At 53.3% G+C, this 19,481-nt stretch overlaps 1 protein-coding gene across 1 annotated transcript in view; it reads left to right on the top strand.

The window, feature by feature from the left end:
* MAST3 (microtubule associated serine/threonine kinase 3) overlaps positions 1-16,204 on the top strand; it is a 53,760-nt gene extending 37,556 nt beyond the window's left edge. Inside the window, exons 19-29 of the mRNA XM_044672411.1 lie at positions 2,497-2,606; positions 6,003-6,145; positions 6,925-7,169; positions 7,559-7,765; positions 8,598-8,824; positions 10,145-10,267; positions 10,389-10,525; positions 13,157-13,338; positions 14,259-14,501; positions 14,577-14,622; positions 14,746-16,204. Coding sequence (XP_044528346.1) covers positions 2,497-2,606; positions 6,003-6,145; positions 6,925-7,169; positions 7,559-7,765; positions 8,598-8,824; positions 10,145-10,267; positions 10,389-10,525; positions 13,157-13,338; positions 14,259-14,501; positions 14,577-14,622; positions 14,746-15,373 — 2,291 coding nt within the window. The 3' untranslated portion in view covers positions 15,374-16,204. The remainder of the gene's footprint in view (positions 1-2,496; positions 2,607-6,002; positions 6,146-6,924; positions 7,170-7,558; positions 7,766-8,597; positions 8,825-10,144; positions 10,268-10,388; positions 10,526-13,156; positions 13,339-14,258; positions 14,502-14,576; positions 14,623-14,745) is intronic.
* The last annotated feature ends 3,277 nt before the right edge of the window (positions 16,205-19,481 follow it).

Below are 19,481 nucleotides of genomic sequence, written 5' to 3'. Positions count from 1 at the left end.
TCTTTTGGTCCCAGATGATCCAACTCAGACAAGTGGATGGAAATTACAATAGACACAGATTCCAGGTCCTTGTAACCATCTGTTTCCTAGCCACTGAGAGCTGTGCAGAAGTGGAGAAGGCCACCTCTGGAGGGAGAGAGTTCCCTGTCACTGCACATATTCCAGTAGAGGATGGAGAACCACATGTCCAAGATTCTTGTTCAGGTCCATGTGGCTTCTGGGATCCTTTGTGGCCCCTGATCTGGTGATGGGGCTCAATTTTGGCAGACCATCCTGCATTCTGGGGGAAGCCCCGAGGGCTTTGAGCCTTCACCCCAGGCTCTTCTGGCTGTAACACCATCCTCCTAGCTCAGGGACAAGGGAGCTAGGCGTTGTCCCCAGGAGGAAGGGCTGCTGATGTCCCAGGCACTTCCAAGAAAAGAGCCAAACTTTGGGCTGCCTCTGTGGAGATCAGGGGCTTGTCCTGGCCACATGACTCCCTGAGGCAGGATTTCCTGGAGCTGTGAGAACTGGAGCCCTTTGGGCCCTCCTCTCCTGTATCCTGAGCTGAGGCCACTGTCTGTCAGTGTTGATTTTCATCGTCCTGGCGGTGAACCCTGTTGTGTGTGACCTCAGAGGAGGCCGAGCTGGTATCATCAAGGCCTGGCTTGGCTCAGAATGAGGAAAAGTCTTGCTAATACTCACAACTCTCTCTGCCTTCTCCAGTCTATCCTCCCCACAGCTGGTGAGCTGTTATTCCTAAAGATCTTTCTGGCTGTGTCCCTCCCCTCACACTTCTCTCCCCTCCCCACAGATGATTTATTTGTGCTCTGGCTGTAACACATCTTTCCAGATCCTGCATGACCTCTGTGCTGCATCCTATGGCCTATTTGATGGGGACACCATTTAGGTCCCATCCCCTTGCCCCAGGCAGTCCCCCATGCCTAAATTTCCTGCCTAATATGCTGTTCAGCCCCAGCCCCACCTTGCTTCCTTCCTAGGGCAGCTCCCCTCTCTCTTCCTTAAGAGGCCTTTGCTGATGCCCAAGGCTGTGGGTGGTCTCCTCCCCTTCCCTGCAGTTATCTTGTGTTTAATTGTGTATGTTTAAACTGTATACAAGTTGTATTTATTTACATATCTATGCTATTCCACCCCCTCTGCACCTTCCACCACTACAGAATGGAAGCCTCTTGATGGCTGGGGTTATTTTGTTTTCTGTGTGTCACCAGCACCTGGCACAGTGCCTAGTGTATCACTGAGGAAGCCCTCAGTAAATGTATTTTGGCCCCAGAATAGATCACTACAGAGTCCCTTTGGAAATGGAGAGAGCTCCCTGCCACTGAAAGTCTTCCAGTGGGGGCTAACTCTTGTTGGGAATGTTAGAGGAAAGGATGGTTCCTGCCTGGGAGGCTGGTGCCTCCGACCTCTCCTGAGTGTGGCCACCCTATCAGCCTTCCTTCTCACGTGTGAGTGTCCCCGACAGCCCCATCCTGAGCCCTCGTCTCTCCTCCCTCTACACTCTACACTCGGGGTCTCATTGGCTCCCATGGATTCAGTGATCTGATCATCTCTGTGTTTTGAGCAGGATGTCTTGTAGACATCTTCAGCTCACTTGGTCCAAAATCAAACTTGCTCTCTTCCCCCTGAGCCTTCTTTGAGTCCCTCACAATCCCACCCTCTGCAAGAATCCTCTCCTGACCATCCTTACTGCTAGTACCTGGGATCCCTCGGAGGATAGCCCCCACTGACCCTGTATATATCTTGTTTGTGCACAGTATTGGCATGTTGTTTTGAGGGCAGAGACTGTCTGGCCTTTCTTTGTATCTCTGTCACTAGTTAACTAACTGATAGACTGTCTACCATTGGCTTGGGGAAGTTGCAGTTCAATGTCAGAGAGCTGGGAGAGACTTTAGACTCTCCAGTATAGTTCTAGAAGGTCAAGGGATCTTCCCAAGGAAGTGACTTGTCCAAGGACACACAACCAGTCCAAATCAGAGGCAGGTCCGGAACTCAGGTCTCCTGCATCCCCTGTCTCTCTGCTCCCATCATACAGTTTAAAGAAAGAGTCTTTTTTGGAGATGTGGACTCCGTGAGCAGAGTCTTTTATCTTCTTCCTTAATGATGAATGGGCACCAAGAACCAGAGGGGAGGTAGGCAAGTTCCAGCTTCACTCTTCTCTTCCCCAGAAAGAAACTGGATTCCTCAGCTTACAAGACTAGGGAGAAAGGTAAAAAGGGAGGCATTTCCCTAAACCAGAGGCCAAAGAGGGAGAGCGCTCTGCCTCTGGCTCCCTGGGTAATTTGGGGCAAATGATTTGGCATCCTGGGCCTCAGTTTCTTCATCTGCCAAATAAAAGAGGTCAGCCCAGGTAGCCTCCAAGGTCCCATTCATTTGTGTCCATGTTCCCAGGATCCTGATGCCCTTTGTAGGACTGATGGGAGTCAGACAAAATCTAAGGAAAGAGAAAGGCCCTGTCTACTCACCGACCTATGTCCATGTCCCTCTTCTTCCTTCTAGCTCGATCAGAACGGTACCGCCACCTGGGGTCAGAGGATGATGAAACAAATGATGAGGAGTCGTCTACAGAAATCCCCCAGTTTTCTTCCTGCTCACACCGGTTTAGTAAGGTATGGGAAGTGTCATGTCACCTAACGTGTGTGTGTGTGTGTGTGTGTGTGTGTGTGTGTGTGTGTGTGTGTGTGTGTGTGTGTTTTCATGTTTGCAATTTAGGCATGCAGTCAAATCAATATGCATTTCTTAATTGGGAGAAGCTGCCTGTAAGATCTGGGGGTTTCAGTGATCTGCAAGCTCTCTATGAGTGTAATAGGGCCGTCAAGCGTACAGTTAGTGTGGTCTTGGGCTACATGAGGAGGCAGGCAATGGGCTCGGACCATCTCTGGAGCAGTACCTTCTCTCGTGGGTGCCAGAACCTTGGGAAGCACAACCAGGAGGGAGAAGGGAACCTTGAATTCATGCCCTAGAACAGGGGTCGGCAATGTATGGTTCTTTCTGCAGGAGCCATAAAGTCCATTTTTTTCAGGCGCTGTTACAGGAGCCGCACTGCGAGCACTGTACGGCTCTCACGAAATTACATTTTTAAAAATGTGGCGTTTATGGCTCTCACAGCCAAAAAGGTTGCCAACCCCTGGGCTAGAGGATTTGTGGAAGGAACTGAGAAGGTTGAGGCTGAAAAAGGGGACGATTTAGGAGACCGTGACTGCTCTCTTCAGCATTCGAAGGGTCCTCATGTCCAGGGGCCGTTCTGGTGGTTCTGCTTAGCCCTGGCTTGGGGCAGACCCTGGAGCAGAGAGGCCAACTAAGGAATTTCATGACAATAAGGCCTTCTACCAAAAGGAACAAGGCAGCCTAGAGAGGTTCCTCCCAAGCCCAAGCCCAAGCCTGGTCACTACTTGTCAAAGGGCTGGAAAGAGAGATTCTTTTTCTGGTTTGGGTTAGACTAGGCAACCCATCCTCCACCCCACCCCCCCCTCCAAAATGCCCAAGATCCAAACAAGCCACATCCTTTGATGAGCCCCTGAAGAACCAAAAACTGTATGAGATTTATCCTTTTCCCCCTCCCCAACCCCAATAAATGAACCATTTTAAATTATAGATCAGAACCATTCATTTTTACCCTTTTGTTCCTTTAATTAAGGAGAGGCATCATAGTAGAGTATCTATTGAGCCAGCCATGGAATCAAGGAGACTTGAGTTCAAGTCCTGCCGTTCACACATGCTGGCTATGTGACTGGGCAGTGTCGCCAGGATCTTTAAAGTTACGGATGAATGGTTGGATTGCCCCCATGTCCAGATCCCCACCTCTTCCTTCATCATGTGATAGCCAGGAGAGTGGAGCAGTAAGAGTTCTTTCACTACCTTTCTCCTCTAAACAGAGAAGGAAGAGCCACCACTGCCAGGACAGGAGAGGCTAAGATTCCTTCCAACGAATTCATCTTCCCTAGATGAAATTATAAAACCGAACCAAGAAATCCTTTTTTGCAAAAAATAAAACTTTTTTTATTTAAAAAATGATTTTATCACTTTCGTGTTCAAGTAGAAATTTATTCCAGCTCTTCCCCACCTCCACTCCTACCCTTACCCCCTTGGGGATTGGAAGGGGAAAAAAACATTTAGCAAAACTATTTTACATACTATGTCTGGCCAGTTTATGTAGTATTCCATACCCATAGCTTCCCACTTCTGCTGCGAAGGGAAGGAGATGCATTTTCTCAGCTCTTCTCTGGGACTGAGCTTGGACAAGACAAATTATCCCAATATTTAGTTTCATTTACAAAAGCAAGACTCTTGTTCCTCCACAGAAGTCCTCCTTGTTGTAGCAAGGTGAACAACCTGGGTTCTCAGAGCTTCTGAGTTCTGGCAAGTTCCACAAGGCTAGAATGCAGATGGGGTTTTTGGTCACAGCAGCCATAGAAAGTAGTAGAGGAACGAACCCCTCATCCTTACTGACCAATTCACAAATCCTTGGAATATTGAAGATGGGAAGTTCTGAAAAAGTATTTTAGCCCAATAATTGATCTTCCTAATCATCATAACTACTAAGTAAACAAGAAGGGTGAGGCTGAAAGAAAGCATGCATTTTGGGTAAACCCTGGTTTCTTTCTTTACCAATGCATTTTTTTTTTCAATGACATACAGAAACCATTTTTTACCATTATTTTCTAACATTTTGTGATTCAGATCCTCTTCCTCCCTTGGTGGTGAATGGTCTGATATCAGTTACCCCAGGGTTTTCATGCCATACATATTTCCATATTCCCCCTGCTGTGACTGAAGATATATATCACACACACCATAAAAAGCTTCATGAAGGAAATAAAGTGAAAGATGGTATGCTTTGATCTGCAATCAGATTCCAACAGTTCCTTCTTTGGCTGTGGATGGCATTTTTTATTGTGATTCCTAGTTCCTTTCTTAACTAATCTAAATTTATATTGTTAAATCCAACTCTAAACGTCTTAACTTTGAACCAAAAGATTTTCCCAGATAGACCTCTTTGTTGAGGCATCTTGACCTCAAAAACTTATTTTTCCCATCTGGCTTCTCATTTATCCCAGCCACCAGTTATCTGTTTGACCAGCTTGTCCTGGGGGCTTGTCAGGAGTGATGGGCATCCTATTGATCTCTTCCCTCCTAGTTTTCCTCCCCCTCTATCCATAGGTGGAGACAGAAAGGGAACAGATCAACTGTAAAGTGTCCTCCTTTCCAGCAGAGTAAATAAACTGAATTGTCTTCCCCTCCTCCCCCCCAATTAAATGGTTTATCTTAAAAGTCTCTCCCAGCTCTGACATACTCTGTATTCTGAGGACCTTCTCAGCCCCAATATTTGGAGTTAAAGATTTACAGAATTTGAGAGTTGGAAGGGACAACTGTCCAAGTCCAGCTCATACTCAAATTCCAACCCCTCCCCACAACCATAAAAGACCCGAGGAGTCTCCATCTAGCTTATGCTTAATGACCTCCAAAGAGAGGAAACCCTCCATAGCTCTTGGAACGGGAAACCTGTTCCCTCTTTGGACAGCTGATTGTTAGGAAGTTTTAGACTAAATCTGCCTCTTAACTTCCCCCCACTGCTTCTGGTGCTGCCCTCTGAGGCCAGACAGAACAAGGCTTTTTCCTTCTCTGATGGATGGAGATGGCCGCCATGTTCCCTGAGTCTTCTCTCTCCCCACAAAGCATGGCTAGTTCTTTCCATCATTCCAAGGCTCCACTCTAATGCTGTTTTCTGTACTTCAGCGTCTTCTTGAAGAGAGAAGGGGGTCTAGTTTCCCTTCAGGAATTAGGACACTTTGGGCTAATATGGAAATAGGTTTTGCATGATTTCACATGTATAATTGAGATCATATTGCTTGCCTTCTCAGTGGAGGAGGAGGAGGTGTGAAGAAGGTACAGAATTTAGAACTCAAAGTTTAAAAAATTAATAAACTAAACAGACCCCAAAAAGAAATTGGGGCACCATATCTGTTCTGGGCCAATGCACCCCTTTCTCCCTCTCTTTTCTGAAGGTTTATAGCAGCTCTGAATTCCTTGCTGTTCAGTCACACTTTTCCGAGAGAAGCTATAGTGAGGACAAGGAGGAGAGGTCAGAGAGATGGGACCGGGCTTCGGGCGAGGAGGAGAAGACTCGCCCTTTGAGCACAGAGGTCAGGTGAGTGGGAGCTGATGGGAACACGCAGAGCTGGGTTAGGCACCGGCCCACACCTCAGGCCCCGGGAGCATGGCTACCTTCCCAGCCCATCTGGCAGGGAGGGCCATAGCATAGACCCAGGTGGACAGCTTTCTGAAAAGACCTCCATATCCTCTGGCCCTGCTAGAGATGGGCAGGGAGAAGAGCACCGCTGGCATTTGAACCCAGGACTTACTGCCTGGCCTAAGGGCTCTCTCTGAACCTCAATTTCTTCTCTGTCATATGGGATAATATTCTGTGGCAACTAGATAGCAGATAGCACAGGGGAATAGAGCACCAGTCCTGGAGATGGGAGGCACTGGGTTCCTATCTGGCCTCTGACACTTCTAGCTGTGGGACCCTGGACAAGTCACTTAATGCCTCTTAATCCCTTATTACTCTTCTACCTTAAAACACTTAATAGAGATTCTAAGATGAAGGTAAAGAGAAAGAAATCGAGGGAGCTGGAGGGAGGGAGGGAAAAGGCAAGAAAGAGCCCGGAATAGGAAGAGGCCAGTGTCTCTGGATCATAGAAAGAAGCAAAAAGCCTGGAAAGGCAGACAGGGTTTTGAAAGGTGTCATTTGCAGAGAAGGAGCCGACCCACCCCGATAGAGTCCGAAATCCAAAAGCCATTGCCAGGTCTGCGAGCACCTGTGCTAGGGACGGACGGCATTGGGCAGAAGCTGCCTGGGAGGGACTCAGGTCCTCGCACCCACTCCGGTGAGCCCCGTCCCTCCCTACCTGCCACTCCTCCCCACAGGCTGAGGTCCTGGACGTCGTCCGGCTCGCTGCGGCACTCCTCGTCTTCATCCTCCCAGCCTGAGCGGAGCCAGAGCCCCTCGGCCCTGAGCACCACTTACAGCCTGGACCCCATGCCCAAGTTTGCCTTCTCTTCCGAGGACGAAGGCCCCAGCCAGGGGCCGGCCAAACCCGAGAGGCCCATTTTTGTGCTGGGGGACCCCGAGGAGCTGGCGAGAGAAACGGCCAAGGCGTCTGCCCTCACGGGTAGGGGTTGCCCTGGGCTGGTGCACGATGGGTGGGCCACCAGGCACGTCCCCTCTCCGTCCCCACCTCCCTGTGGCTCATTGGAGCTTCCCTGCAAGTGAGGCAGGGCTTGGCCCTGTGGGTCCTCCTCTTCCCATTTTATGGATGAGGAAGTTGAGCCTCAGAAAGGTCACTCGGCCAGCAAGTGTCAGAGGAGGGCCTCGGGCGCAGGAGAGGCTCTGCCCAGGCCCTTTGCCCCCTCCACCACGTGTACAGAAGGGAGGAGGTTGGAAGAGCCTTGGCCTGGCCGGCTAATGCTCCGCACAGGGCCTGGGCCCCCGGGGGCCCGGCCTGTTCTCTGGCGCAGCGCTCCCCGTATGCCAACACCCTCCCCCTGTTGCCCTTCATAGCAGACGTTTCGAGCCTCAACCATGTCCGATTACGGAGTAATAGTACCGGGGCGAAGAACTCCACACCTCGGGCCCTGGAAGGTGGTGGGCCGGGCCGGCGCCTGGGCGGCCAGAAGGAAACACCGGAGAAACAGAAGACATCCCCTGGGGGAGGCCGGGTGCCCAAATCGGCCTCTGTCTCCGCCCTCTCCCTAGTCATCACCTCAGGTATGGCCGGGCCTGGACCACGTGCCCCTTTTGTTTGATTGCAGGAAGGGCCGGAAGATGCTCATCAGGGCCGGGGCTCCGGCCTAGCTTCCAACAGCGCCCCGCTGGGTGCCAGGCACCGCTTAGCTCTGCTCTGGCAGACGTAGGCATGTGTGCCAGAGTCAAGCTGTCAGCCAGTGTTCATTAAGTGCCCACCACTTCTCGGGCTCTGGCCTTGGCACCAGGGATAAACAGAGGCACGAGACTGCCCTACCCTCAGGGGCCTTGCCCTCTAAGGGCGGAAGCAGGGGCGGCGGGGGCAAGTTGCCAAGGGAGGAAATACTTCCATTTGTTGTCAGGAAAAAATTCCTAACCGTCTGCGCCATCCAGGGGAGCAGGCTGCTCCAGGAGGGGGTCCCCCAGCAGAAGCCACACTGGGGGAGGAGGGCACCTGGCTTTCTTGCACCAGATTTCTGTAGCTCTGAAAGCAGAGCAGGGAGAGCTGGAAAAGAACGTTAGGGATGACCTCATCCAGACCCCTCTTTTTACAGTCAGGAGTCCCCAAGAGGGGAAGTGACTCATCCCCACAGAACGGAGGAAGGCCTGAAGCCCCAAAGAATTTCAGCTCCTCATTCCCGAAGTCCCTGGGTGCCCAGGCTGGGAGTTAGAGCTCCTGCGACAGCCCTCTGAGCGCGGCCTTCAGGGCTCCTGGATGAGTCACGTGTAGGAAAGCTGGGGTTCCAAAAGGGCCCCCTCCCTCTACTCTTTCACCCCCTCATGGCCGTGGAGCCGTGCACTCCCTTCCCAAGGCAGAGCGCGGCGCTCACAGGGCCTTCTTGGTTCCTCTCCACAGACGACTGCAGCAGTGGGGCCCTCATGAGTCCCATCTCCCCCCATTCCCTCTCCTCCAACCCCTCCTCCCGGGACTCCTCCCCGAGCCGAGACTCCTCCATCGGCATCACCAGCCTGCGGCCCCCCATCATCATCCACAGCTCCGGGAAGAAGTTCGGCTTCAGCCTGAGGGCCATCCGTGTCTACATGGGCGACAGCGATGTCTACACGGTGCACCACGTGGTCTGGGTGAGTCCAGGGAAGCTGGGCAGCGTGGGCCGCGGATGGGGAGGGCGCCTTCGGATGGAGGCCCTGTGGGAAAAGCCTTCCCACCTGCCTTCGGCCAGCTCCCTCCGGACAAACGAGAGCAGTGGGAAATGGTGGCCGTGCTCAGCACAGGCCCTGGCCCGACGCAGGCACCTACTAAATGACTTTGATGTCCTCCATCCCTGGAAGGATCTTGGAGACTCTCGTAGAGCTCCGTTTGTGGAGGAAGGACACGAAGCCTCCCCGGTGTAACACCGGTGGCATCCTCAGGCCCTGCGCCGTCCTTCCATCCCCAGGGGGTCTCAGACTCTCAGGGAACAGCCTTTGGTGCTCCCCGGCTAGCTGACAGCTTTATTCTGTACTCCACCAGTTAGACACGCTCCAGAGAGCCCACCCCGTGACTGAGTGGATGGAACGTCCTAGCTCGAAGGGGTTGACTTTAGGGCACAGAATGTCAAGGCTAGAAGGCCCTGGAATGAGGCGATGGAGAGGGACTCAAGGGGGTGTGCAGGTTTGTCACGGCCCCCTTGGCCCAGCGCCTCCGCTGGAGCCTGCGGCCCTGTCTTAGGCCCCTGGGTGTCCACGCCTAGGACCACTAGGCTCACCGAGGACCCCAAAGGGGAGGGGAAATGAAGACATGACTTTATTTTCTCACCCAAGTTCCCCGACCTCCGGCCTCCAAACTAAAAGCTGAGATTTAGTTCAGCCTCGAGTGATAGCGGAGACAAGGAGGCACAGAGAGTGAAAGTCATTGCCTGGGATTTTGCTGCAAATACGTAGCCAACATTTATTAAGTACTTGCTATGTGCTGGGCTCCGTAGTTGTGATGACAAAGAAAGGTAAAAACCAGTCCCCATCCACGGGGAGACAACATGCCCATAGCTTGGAGCCAGCAGGGCCCATGAGGAGCGGAGACCCTCAGAGCCCGAGCCCAGCAGGCCTGTGTTTCATTCAGTTCGACAAGCATTTCTTTTTTTTTTTTTAACCCTTACCTTCTTCTTGATTCAAGGCAGAAGAGTGGGAAAGGCTAGGCCGTGGGGGTTCCGTGACTCACTCAGGCTCCCCCAACTAGGAACCTATGAGACCACATTGGAACCCAGGCCCTCCGGTCTCCAGGCCTGGCTCTCCATCCCCTGAACCCCCAGCTGCCCCCTCAACAAGCATTTCTTACATGCCTGCAAGCCTCCTTCGCGGGCAGACAAAGCTTGTTTGGTGGGTGCCTCCGGCTCCTTCCAGAGAGGTTCCACAGGCTGGGGCCACTCTGCTTGGGGTCCCTCACCATCCCCCCTTCCTCTCCTTCAGAGCGTGGAGGAGGGCAGCCCAGCCCAAGAAGCCGGCCTGCGGGCAGGAGACCTCATCACCCACATCAACGGGGAGTCCGTGCTGGGCCTGGTTCATATGGATGTGGTGGAGCTCCTACTGAAGGTAGCCTGAGTGCAGGCCCAGGACTGGGGGGACAGTGGGGTGCCAGGGCCCAGTCACTGGGGGGGCCAAGGGGGAGTGGCAGCCACTCTGTGATGTCCTGAGCCTGTCTTGTACCTTCCAGAGCAACAACAAGATCTCCCTCAGAACCACGGCCCTGGAGAATACCTCCATCAAGGTTGGGCCAGCCCGCAAGCACAGCAACAAAGGCAGGATGGCCCGGCGCGGCAAGAAAAGCAGGAAGCGCGAGAGTCAGGACAGGTGAGTGCTGAGCCAGGGCAGGGGGGGGGGGCAAGAGGGGAGCATGCAACCCTGAGTTCAAATGCCGCCTCAGACACTAGTTAGAGTGATCATGGGTGGTTGGCTTCAGTTTCCTCTGTAAAATGGGAGTGATGATAAAGCACTGTCATGAGGATAAAGTGAGACAAAGCTCACTGGGCTCTTTGCAGTCCTTGCAGTACTGTATTAATGCTAGCTCTCATTCCGGATCCTTCTGGTGCCTCCCAAGGGTCCATGGCCTCAGGGCCACACTTGGGTCTGAACAGAGTTGGTGGTGGTCTGGAGCTCTGGATCTTGGGGAAAGGCACATCCCCTATTTGGGCCTCTGTTTCCTCAGCTGTTAAAAAGGGGAGGTGAGGGGCAGCGAGGTAACTAAGTGGAGAGAGCCAGGCCTAGATACCGGGGAGTGGGATGGGGGATGTCCTGGGTTCTAATCTTACCTCCAACACGGTCTAGCTGTGTGACCCTGGGCAAGTCACTTACTCCTCACCTTCGGGGCACAGACTGTCAGGGGGTGACATGGTCCCCTTTCCTAGCATCTGCAGTTGAGTTGAGCCCACTTGTTGGAGATGCTGCCCAGTAGGGGAGAGAGGAAGGGAGCTGTTTTGGACTTGGACCTCTTATGGGTTGTGAAGCACCTCCAGATCCTGACACTGTGAAATAATGAATTTACCCCGATGCTGGGTGACATTTATGAAGGGTTTCGGTGTTTACAGAGTGCCTCACATCCCTGCCTTTGGAGATGAGCCTCAGATGCTCACTGTAGGACTCTGAACAAGACACTGTACCTCTCTCTGCCTTGGTTTCCTCATCTGTAAAATGGGGAGAATTACAGCATCTACCTCTCTCCCAGGTAGATGTTGCAAGGATCCAGTGAGATCCTATTTGTGAGATGCTTGACACTGTCCCTGGCACAGTGCAGATGCCTTTTCCCAGCCGATTCCCCAGTCCACCCTACCATCTAGGGGGTTCTGCCCCTTTTTGTGTGTCTGAGACCTGTTGGCAGTCAATCTGGAGAAGCCTGCAGATGAACCCTTTCTCAGTAATTGAGGAAATGCCAGATTTTCAGGGAAAGGTTTGTAAAAATCTAGTCGACCCAAATTCACAGATTTCTCCTGAGATCTACCCGCTGTCCGCAGACCTCGATTTTAAGTCCTCCTGCACTAACCTGTGGCAGGGACCTTGCAGAGTAACTCAATCCAGGCTCTGGGCCTTCCTGCTTTTTCTGTGCAAACGACTTCCTCATTGGGTTTCACAGGGCAAGCAGGAGGTTGGGAGGAAACGGGGCAAGTGATTTCATAAGCTCTAAAGAGAAATGAGGAATCTGCGGTTTTCAAGTAAGACTCTGGGTCTTGTTCAAAATAAATCTCTGGCAGAAGCTTGGAACAAGGCAGGGGCCCCGATTCCCCAGAATTTGCTGGCTCGCCTGGCAGTACCATTTATGGTACCCCTGCCAGGGCATCTGGCCTCACCCCACACCATCTGGGGCACTTGGGAACTAGCTTCCTCCAGAGGAGGCCGCTATGCCTGGGGATCCCCTAATGTGTTGCCCTGATTCCTCCCGCTCCCTCTTGGCATTCATCAAAGGCTTGCTGCCCTGGGACTTGTTGCATAATTGTACAGAAAATACATTGTGATTTATAGTCAGACATACCCTCTGATAGACAACAGGCAGGAGAACATATCAGTATCAGGAAGAAATGGGCTCCGAGAATCCTGGGGGGTCAGGGCTAGGAAGAACTTTAAAATATAAAATATCAGAGCTAGAAAAAAACCTCATGACCCAGGACGTCAGAGTTTGGGGAGGCCCTAGAACAGAGAATGTCAGAACTTGGGGGGCCTTAGAACAGAGGATGCCAGAGCTTGGGGGACCCTAGAACCTTAGAACATCAGAGTTTGGAGTTCCCTAGAACAGAGTGTGGCAGCATGACTCATCTGGAATTGTGTTTAGCATGATCACCCATGTCTAATCTATACTGTGTATTACTTGTCTTCTCAATGAGGGCTGTGGAGACGGAAGGAGGGAGAGAATTTGGATCTCAGAATTTTAAAAAATGAATGTGATTGGAAAAATAAAAAAATGTTTAAAGGAACAGCAGCAACAACCTAGAATGTCAGCGCCAGAAGGAGCCTTAGAACCTGGAATAAAGGCTCCTTGGGCTGGCGGCAGGGACTTTTGAATACCAAGCACAGTGCTGGGTAAAATTGCACGTAGTAGAGAGCGTAGAATGTTAGAATGTTGGAGCCTAGACATTTATCTAGTTCATGGGGCATTTTAGAGATTTCTGGACAAGAAAAAAAATGTTAGTGCCATCTTTATCCTCACTAACCTTTATAATCCTCTGTATTTAATTGGATGCAGTTAAAAGTCATTCTGAGAAGGGTTGACGCGTACCCAGGCTCCATCAGACTGCCAGAGGACGTGTCCATGCCACAAAAATGGTTCATATGCTCTGGCAGCCCCGTTGTTTTACAGATGAGGAAACTGAGGCCACAAGAAGAGAGATAATCCTACTTGTTCCAGCTTTAACAATCCACCCCCATCAGGACCATTTCTTACTCCCTGACGTGGTAACATGTGGGCATGTTGTTTGTTCTTTTTTCCCTTTGAAGGAGAAAATCTCTCTTCAAGAAGATCTCCAAGCAGTCCACGATGCTGCACACGAGTCGGAGTTTCTCATCTGGACTCCACCACTCCCTGTCTTCCAGCGAGAGCCTTCCCGGCTCTCCTACCCACAGCCTGTCCCCAGGCCCTGCCACCCCCTGCCGCAGCCCCGCTCCCGATGCCCCCCCAGGTACTGAGCGATTGGGGGCCCTCTGGGAAGGGGGGAGGGACCCTCCCCAGGATCTTTGGGGCCTCTTCTGCTCCCACAGACACACTTTCTCAATCTGAAAACGTTTGTAGAAACCCTAGCTGGAGTGGTCCGGGGCTCCCTCCTCTAGGCCTTCTCTTCTGAAGGGATGTGGGGAGGCTGCTGAGGCTGGATTCTCCCATAGCTCTAATGGCCGGCCGCTAGGGGGCGCAGCGGTCAGAGCTCTGGCCTTGGAGGATGTTGTGAGGGTGAACTCAGACTTGAATGCTGTGGAAGTGCTAGTGACAGGGAGATGGGAGGACATCAGGGCTGAAGAAGGGGAGGGCATTCTAGGCATAGGAAGCACCTGGGCAAAAAAACAAGTCTAGAAATAGAATGCAAAGTTTGGGGAATGTTAGATAGACCCATTCTGTGGAAAACCAGTGGGTGGGGGTAGTGACTCAGCGGTGAGCAGCCCCAGCCCAGAGGTCCCAGGTTCCAGTGTGGCCTCAGGTGCTTCCTAGCTGTGTGATCCTGGGCAAGTCCCTTCCCAAAGCTCTGTGTCTCAGCTCCCTCTGCTGTAGAGTGCAGACAGTAGTAGCACCTCCTTCCCAGGACTAAAAAATGGTCATTGGTGAGCCCAGTGCCTGGCCTGTAGCAGGGCCTCCCTCCCTGCCTCCTCTTTCCCTGGCCCCAGACAGCGGGCCATGGCCACCCCTTGCTTTCCCAAACTGCTCTTGGGCTTTGGTGACAAAGTCTCAAATGGAGGCAACCTGCGCCCCACAGGTGTGCACCGTCCCTCGCCCCTCCGGAGGGCACGGCTCGGGCTCCTCAGGCAAAGGCAGGGTGATGGGAGGAAGGAAGACAAGGGAAGACAGGGGTCAGCAGGACGGAGTTCTCACGGTGCCCTTTCTCCTTTTCAGATACGGTGTCTCCACAGAGCACTTCCCCCTCGTCCAGCACGCCCACCTCCCCGGCGGGCCACATCCGGCCCAGCTCCCTGCACGGCCTGGCTTCCAAGTTGGGGGGCCCGCGCTATAAAGTCGGCCGCCGGAAGTCGACGAGCAGCATCCCTCCATCGCCGCTGGCCTGTACGCCCTCGCCGGGACCCCAGCCCCCATCGCCCCAGAGATCTCCGTCTCCTTTACCGGGTTACCCCAAAAACCTCTATGCCTTCCAGGGGAAGACCTTGTCCCCCCCGATGATCAGCCGGCAGACGTCCAGGCCGCGGAGCGCCGAGACCCCCCGGTCCCCCCTCCTGAAGCGAGGGCTGTCTGCTGACAAAATCACGCCCTCCTCCATGGAAAAGAAGCCTCTGGGGGGCCGGAAGCTCACCCTCGAGATGCCGGCGGGAGACGGGGACGGCCTCGAGGAGACGTCGGTCCAGGCCTTCTCGGGGGCCGGTTATGCAGGCACGGGGAGCCGGGGCAGAGACTGGGCCGGAGACAGGCACGACAGGGACCAGGAGGTGGTGGTCATGCGACGCCTGAACCTGTCTGAGCGTCGAGACTCGTTCAAAAAGCAAGAGGCCGTCCAGGAGGTGAGCTTCGACGAGCCCGAGCCCCCGGGGGACGAGGGCCCTCGCGGGCAGGAGGGCCGGGCCGAGCCCAGGGGGCCGCGGCCGGGGGCGCGAGAGCAGAAGCCGCCCCCCGTGCCCCAGATCGCCGTGCAGGGCTCCGAGGGCGACGTGCACGAGCCGGGCTCGGCCGAGTGGGAGTGCCAGGGCTCTTACCCCCCACTCCAGCTGCTGGCCAAGGTCTACACCGAGCAGACGGATGGGACCAAGGCGGTGGAGTACAAGAGCCTGTCGGCCCAGCGGCGGGGCAGCAGGGACCTCCGGGACTTGAGCTCGGTGGGGCAGCAGCAGCCCCCCAGGGCCGGCCGGGCTCTTCGGGCCCCCCTGCAGGCCGCCAAGTCCCTGCCCATCCTCCAGCTCTCGGGAGGCCAGGAGCGGGCAGGACCTGAGCCTCGGACTCCCAGAGCGAGTCAGCGAGATGCCACGGGGCCGTCGAGGAAGAAGGACGGGGATCGGCGCTAGAAGCCGAGTCCGTGGTGGGAGTCGCAGGAAGAGGGCCCCCCACCCACCCCATCCCACCCACTCTGCATCTGCCTCTCGGGTCTGAGTTGATGCGTGTGTCCCGTGACGGGTGCGGGAGAACCTCAGGAAGAGCGAGCCTTTGGAACATGCGTAGCCCTTAAAAGACAAAAGCAAGCACAACCCAGACCCAGAACAAGGAAACATTGACTCGCGAGAACCACAACAAGTGTTTTTCTACAAACTGGAAAGAAGTCTCCTTATTTTTGTAGCGTGCAGGAGCTGGGGGGTGAGAGGAGGCCGGCCCCGGCCGGTCGGGCTCATTGTAAATAGCCTCGGAAGCAGATCCCTAAAATTAATTTATTACTTTTATAAGCTAAGATGAGATGTGAGCACAGAGCTTCTGTGAAGGCACTTTGGCCCTGGATCCCTCCTGTCCATGGTTTTCTATGGGGGGTTGTGTGGGGCCAGGGGCTGTGTGGTTTTTAACTTCCTGAGATGGCGGTGTTGACCCGGGCTCACTCCAGAGCGGGCAGTGACGCCGTTGGGGCAGGACGTGGCCGTGGGCAGCAGGGGGGAGGGATCTCTTCCCGGCCCCACTTGACTATGGAATTGTGGGAGCAGCTGCTCGAGGGCAGCCCGAAGGTCTGTCTCACCAGAGGTGTCTGGATGGCGCTGTGTGGCTCAGATGCACTAGAACCTCCCAGAGAAGTGGCCCAGTTTTCTCCTTCTGCAAGATGCCCCCAGCCCCGTGCCCGTGCCCAGCAGCATTGGCTAGAGCCACACATTTCCCTCTACTGCCTGTTGGGGACTGTAGCTGCTGCCGCAGGCCTCTTCCCTGTGGCCACTGACCTCAGAGAGGCTTCCCTTCTTCCTTCCCTCCCCTCCTCCCCAGACAGACCGTGCACCTTGGGAGGACCCAGAAGCCCTGCTGCCAAAAGAGAAGTTCTCGTGGGCTGTCAGGACTGGGGTGCCATGTCCCTGGACAGTGTTAGTCACTGACCGTCCAGGCCAGGAGGCCCCTGGAAACCCAGAGGGCCAGGCCTGGGAGGGTTCTTACGACACAGAATGGTCCTTGTGTGACAGAACTTGCCGGAGGCCACGTAGCCAGTTAGTGGCAGAGCTGGGACTAGAAGCTACTTTCTTGTCCCAGCCCTGATCTTTTCCCTTCCCAAGCAGTGGCTGCCAGAAACCAGCCCAGAATTCCCCTCGGCACACCTGCAAACTGCCCCAGCAGCTCCCCCTTTAGGCCCTCCAGGCCACAGGGCTTCTGCTCTTGGTCTCTGATCCCAAACTCTGGTTTCAAGCATTTTGAGGGTCTGAACTTCCAGAATCTTGTAGAGAAAAAGTAGAAAAAGAGAAAAAGCCTGGGAAGGTTCAGGACCAAGACCTCCATCCTTTAACCAGATGCGTTCTTCTGCCGAGGTCCCCGTCCCCCTGGGTGCAGCCAGCATGCCTTCGGCTTGTCGGAGGAGAATGAGGTGGGACGAGCCAGCCTCCCTACGGAAGGCAGTTTGGCTCAATCGGAAGGGTGAGAGCCGAGGTTCCCACGGCAACAGGAGGCTTCTCCTCCTGTAGGTCTGCCTTTATGAGACCACATTCCTGGGCCGGGCTTCCCCCCCCCCCCGTCATCCTGACTCAGCCAAACAGAGAAGGCTTCCAGGGAGTCCGAGCTTACACTCCGAACCTCAGCTGAGGACGGCTGTCATTCCACCCTCCGGGATGTTAGGTTATGGACTTAGCCCTTTGGGGGGTGGGGGTGGGGGGGTTCTAAACTGGTTAAGCCTTCCTTTTCAGTGCCTAAAGGATCTAGAAGGTTCCTGACACATCTAGAATTTAACTTAGCAGCATGGAATGATAGAAAGACAAGTTCAGATTCTGCTTCTGGCCCTTCCTGGCTGTGCAACTCCAGGCATAGGATGGCCTCTCTGAGCCCTCAGTTTTCTCACCTGAGGAATGAGAGGGGTGGGCTTGTTAGATTCTTCTAGCCTTCTAAGTATCAGTTCCAAAGCAGAGAAGTTGTAAGGGCTAGGCAATTGGGATTAAGTGACTTGCCCAGGGTCTGAGGCTGGATAAACTTAACGAGGATCTCCTGTCTCCAGGCCTCGGTCTCAAACCATGGAGCCACCCAGCTACCTTAGCTTGTTGGATTCTTTTTCCTTTCCAGCTCTGTAGTCCTTCTATCAGCAAATATAACAGCCTTCTTAATAGTTTATTGTGTCTGAAAAAAAATGGATCCTCATCTAGCCAGTCCTCGGCCTTGGGCTGGTGACAGGCCCATACATAATTCACCAGCAGACCCTAGTATTTAGAGCCTGTTCGGCTCGTCTGTGTGGTGTCACTTGGGCTCCTCCAACAGAGACTTCCAGAGCCCAGCCGGGGTTGCTCCTCCCTTCTAATGTGTCAGCTCGTGGTGTGAGGACCAAGGACATCCCTTCCTTGACCCAATCAGTGGAAACATCTTGGTTTCAAAGGAAACACCAAATAGTAGGCTTTGGCCCTGTTAAGGTGAAGATGGGTGTCTTGGCATGCTAGGTCAGCCCAGCGGACAAACAGGCATTTATTACGTATTTGTATCCCTAAGCTTGTCCACAGAGACACCTGCCCTGCCCTCTGGAAGCTTACATTTTTGTGAGCTGAAGTCGGGTTTTTGTACAAGCTCGCAGCCTCAAGCCCAAAGCTCTCCCCAAGTTATAGCCCAAAAGAAAAGGTCGCCAAATGGCAGGCTTTGGTTTTCTGAAATAGGAACACCGAAGGATGTAGAGGACTAAGGAGATGGGGAGTCAGGTACATTTCCCAATCAAATATATTTTTAACCTTTTTTTTTTTTTTTAAAATTCCTCATTCAATTTAAAATTCCTTGTTTAAGCTTGAAGGCATACGTGCATCCTGCCAGTCTTGAATTATCATCGTGTTCTTTTATATTCAGATAATATCTGCTTTAAAAGAGTATGATTTCCTATCTGATTTCTCATCCTAAAGGGAATAGATGAAACAAGCTTCCCCTTCTTCTCCCCTTTAGTTGGATATTTTACTTTCCAAGATGTGGACAGTTTCCCCAGATCCTGGCTTCTCCATGCTTCCCCAGGCGAGACCTCAAACCACAGCCATTCCTGGGCCTGCATTCAAAAGTCTTCCCAGGGGATGTGACCCGGAAGGGCCGAAGCCCCCGCTGATACAGCTGGCCAGCAGAGGTTCTGGTCGGTCTCGGGGATAGCCCGGGAGGAATGACCCAGCTTCCCAGAATGACTTTATCCTCGTTTTGTTCGTTGGTGTATAGACATCCGAGGTTGTGGGTTTGTGGGCTCCTTCCCTCAGTTGCTGTCTCCTGTAAATTCCTGGGCCCCCTATTGCCTGTTCTGCCTTGTAGCAGCTCCTGGCACATGGTAGGGGTCCTGGGGAGAGCTTTCTGAATGGGCTCCAAAGGAGGTCACCATTCAACTCCGCAATCGTTTGTTAAATTGTTGATTAAACATCCACTTAGAGGGTTGAGGTGGGTCAGAGATGAGCACTAAAGGCAGTCAGTCATTGCTCCTCCAATGCCGTTGAGGTCAAGGCACCAAGGGCTGAGTCAGGAGGAGGCCAGGACTCTGGGCCAGTTTCTCCCCCTTTTTTTTGCACCAGGACCCCTTCGGTGGTCTGGTAGAACCTAGGGCTCCCCTCTCAGAATCACCTTTGCAAATAGCCAAAGGAAATGGCGAGTTTTCTGTTAAAGGGCAGTGAAAAGAAAGATGTCATTTTTGTGCCTATCCAAGTTTGTACACACACCCCTCCTCCCCCATATCTCCAGTTTCCTGGGAGGGGGGGCCGGGGGAGACCGCAGGTTCAGAACTACATTACATCAGATTTTGCTACCATGTTACCACAGGTCCTATGACCGGTCACTCTCTTTCCTTGGGCGTCCGATTTCCGCCTCTGTAACACAGAGGGGCCGGATTAGCTCAGGCATTCTTAGCCTTTCTCCCTTTCCCAGAACCAGGTTTTTAAATGCCTAAAACAAGATAGGATGACAGATGAAACTTCTGGAAGGGCAGCTATCAAAAACCTAAATGTTTCAAGTTCACAGACGTAAGAGAGGTCTTGTAGCGTTGGTACCCCATCCCATCCCCCT

The sequence above is a fragment of the Gracilinanus agilis genome, chromosome 1 (genome assembly GCF_016433145.1).
Source record: "Gracilinanus agilis isolate LMUSP501 chromosome 1, AgileGrace, whole genome shotgun sequence".
Lineage (NCBI taxonomy): Eukaryota > Metazoa > Chordata > Mammalia > Didelphimorphia > Didelphidae > Gracilinanus > Gracilinanus agilis.
This window is presented reverse-complemented; position numbering and strand designations above follow the sequence as displayed.